This window comes from Eurytemora carolleeae, unplaced genomic scaffold (genome assembly GCF_000591075.1).
Source record: "Eurytemora carolleeae unplaced genomic scaffold, Eaff_2.0 scaffold676, whole genome shotgun sequence".
In the NCBI taxonomy this organism is placed as follows: Eukaryota; Metazoa; Arthropoda; class Copepoda; order Calanoida; family Temoridae; genus Eurytemora; species Eurytemora carolleeae.
The window spans coordinates 275,834-278,931 of NW_019396918.1; the positions used below are offsets into that span (position 1 = coordinate 275,834).

A 3,098-nucleotide genomic window follows, 5' to 3' on the forward strand; every position below is an offset into this window, starting at 1 on the left:
CAATATATTCCAATTTCTCCCATGATAAGGTTCAACTCCATTTTCAAACTACCACGTAAAAACTGTGCTTCCTACGATGGTGCAAAGCATTATTTTGTCAAATCAATGTAACGACAGTGAATGACTGTTTCTGAGTTTTTTTTTGCTTGAATATCTATTATGACGTGGGAGACCCTGTCCTTGTATGATATCTTAGGTTTGGTAGAGTCGGTGCTGGGGGTGGGAGAGGGGGGGTTGTAAGTCTATTAATAATACTAACCTGAAGGTTTAGGAGGGGTTACACTGAAGGGTAGAAGAGGTTTTGCAACCGCTTGACCAGGTTTAACTCCAGGGTTGACTACTCCTACTCCAGGATCTGGTTGGACACGTTGAGGAGTTAAAGTATCACTGGAGGAGTCCAGATCTGTCTCCCACCAACCTAGCTTCCCTCCAGTTCCTGCTCCAGTTACTCCTAAACCCTTCAGCAATCCAACACCATGAGAAGATCCTATAATTAATATAATCACTACTACAGTGAGAACCAGAAAACTGTGAAATAGAGAGGCGACTTTTAGTTATTATGTAAATCAGGGATTTTACAGCTACAAATAAAACTATTTACTTTGTAATATGATCAAATACATTTCGTCTTCCTTTTCCTCAGTTTTCTGATTCTCACTGTATATTTAAGTAAACTGTAAAAATATTGCTAAATATACGTTAAATAAATATTTCTATTTATTTCAAAACTCAAGTCACGCCAGCGATTGTAAACAAGTAAGCGATTGGAATTAGTTAATTTTAAATATTTCTTGGCCCCTTTTGAACTATTCTTGACATCGAGTTATAATGAAATAGAAAACAATCAATGGTGTTCATTTTAGTGGATCGACTTTTTTAATAAAAAATCGAGAACCGGGGAAAATTCTCAATGACGATAATATAAAAATTGTATCATAGATGACAGTTCCATTGGGTCACAAAAATCCCGTTTCCGGCTTTCAAAAATAATTTTTATGTGTAGTTCGAGAGTATTTGATGGAATGGACAGAAAAAGTGAGTTTCATCTTAACATAAAAAAAAATAGTGAACACATTCACCAAATAAAAATGGTTATTCGTATTTATATGTTGAGAATGCAATTAGCATTGTCAATAAAACTGTTGATTTCTAAATGTCTTTTTATTAAAGTTAATACATCCGGATGTGTTCCTTAGGTTTGACGTTTTTTTAAGATTAAAAAAAGGAAGCCCTGGAATGTCGGTATTGGATAAAGTAATTAATCAATGATATCACATTCAAACAAACGGTTCAATTTTTTTTATTTCGCAGAACTATGTAAATGGATTAATATTGTCGACAATGGCAAATCTTATAGAATAGTCGTAAAATTTAAAATTGATTTAAATTTATTTTTAAAAATTCAATATTTCTATTTATGAAACCAGAAGAAAAAGCTTTTACCTAAAATATATTAATATTTATCATGCCAAATAGTGTTTTTCCGTAATATTGTTGCTGCTATAATTTAGTGTAATTAATTGTAAAATAGGGTTTTAAAAACACTACACAAACAAAAATAGACTCAAGAATTTTTTACATGATAAGTAAGTAGGCTTCCTTTAAGTTTCCCTAATTCAGATCCAGTGCTACTTTGGCCGTAATATCCAATGGGCCCGATGAATACAGATTTGTATTCCTATGCGTTTTATTCATCTTAAAGAATAGTAGGGAGTTGGTCGTTAAAACTTTTTCAAAATCGCTTCAGGGGCAGTGTGCCCTGACAGATCGTTTATTTGTGAACAATCCCTTTGAATCTACATAATTAAGTGCTAGACTGGTTCCCTGGTGTGGAAGATAATCTACCTGATGAAGTGCTAGACTGGTTCCCTGGTGTGGAAGATAATCTACCTGATGAAGTGCTAGACTGGTTCCCTGGTGTGGAAGATAATCTACCTGATGAAGTGCTAGACTGGTTCCCTGGTGTGGAAGATAATCTACCTGATGAAGTGCTAGACTGGTTCCCTGGTGTGGAAGATAATCTACCTGATGAAGTGCTAGACTGGTTCCCTGGTGTGGAAGATAATCTACCTGATGAAGTGCTAGACTGGTTCCCTGGTGTGGAAGATAATCTACCTGATGAAGTGCTAGACTGGTTCCCTGGTGTGGAAGATAATCTACCTGATGAAGTGCTAGACTGGTTCCCTGGTGTGGAAGATAATCTACCTGATGAAGTGCTAGACTGGTTCCCTGGTGTGGAAGATAATCTACCTGATGAAGTGCTAGACTGGTTCCCTGGTGTGGAAGATAATCTACCTGATGAAGTGCTAGACTGGTTCCCTGGTGTGGAAGATAATCTACCTGATGAAGTGCTAGACTGGTTCCCTGGTGTGGAAGATAATCTACCTGATGAAGTGCTAGACTGGTTCCCTGGTGTGGAAGATAATCTACCTGATGAAGTGCTAGACTGGTTCCCTGGTGTGGAAGATAATCTACCTGATGAAGTGCTAGACTGGTTCCCTGGTGTGGAAGATAATCTACCTGATGAAGTGCTAGACTGGTTCCCTGGTGTGGAAGATAATCTACCTGATGAAGTGCTAGACTGGTTCCCTGGTGTGGAAGATAATCTACCTGATGAAGTGCTAGACTGGTTCCCTGGTGTGGAAGATACGCTTGTTTCAAAATATCCTGCTGTGCTTGCAGATTCCCTGGTGTGGAAGATACGCTTGTTTCAAAATATCCTGCTGTGCTTGCAGATTAGAACCCGATCCTGCAAACAATATTTGTATTTCCTCGGGGTTTTCTTGATTTCAATTCGAGGATATTTACAGCTAAGATGGGTAGAAAAGTGGCCAAGATTTATGACAGATATATTCTAACTCTATAATTAGTGAATCCCTTGAATATTGTAACTTCTAATATTTTATATCCATATATCCGAAGAATACATATACTCTATATATACCTTTAATATTTGATATCCATATATCCGAAGAATACATATACTCTATACCTTTAATATTTGATATCCATATATCCAAAGAATACATATACTCTATACCTTTAATATTTGATATCCATATATCCAAAGAATACATATACTCTATACCTTTAATATT

The 3,098-nt window shown here is 36.4% G+C and overlaps 1 protein-coding gene across 1 annotated transcript in view; it reads right to left on the reverse strand.

Moving 5' to 3' along the window:
* LOC111710086 (dynein heavy chain) overlaps positions 1-3,077 on the reverse strand; it is a 5,492-nt gene extending 2,415 nt beyond the window's left edge. Inside the window, exons 1-2 of the mRNA XM_023484110.1 lie at positions 3,041-3,077; positions 1,846-2,687 (exon numbers count right to left, since the gene is read on the reverse strand). Of these exons, the coding sequence (XP_023339878.1) occupies positions 1,846-2,687; positions 3,041-3,077 (879 nt within the window). The remainder of the gene's footprint in view (positions 1-1,845; positions 2,688-3,040) is intronic.
* Between the last annotated feature and the right edge of the window lie 21 nt (positions 3,078-3,098).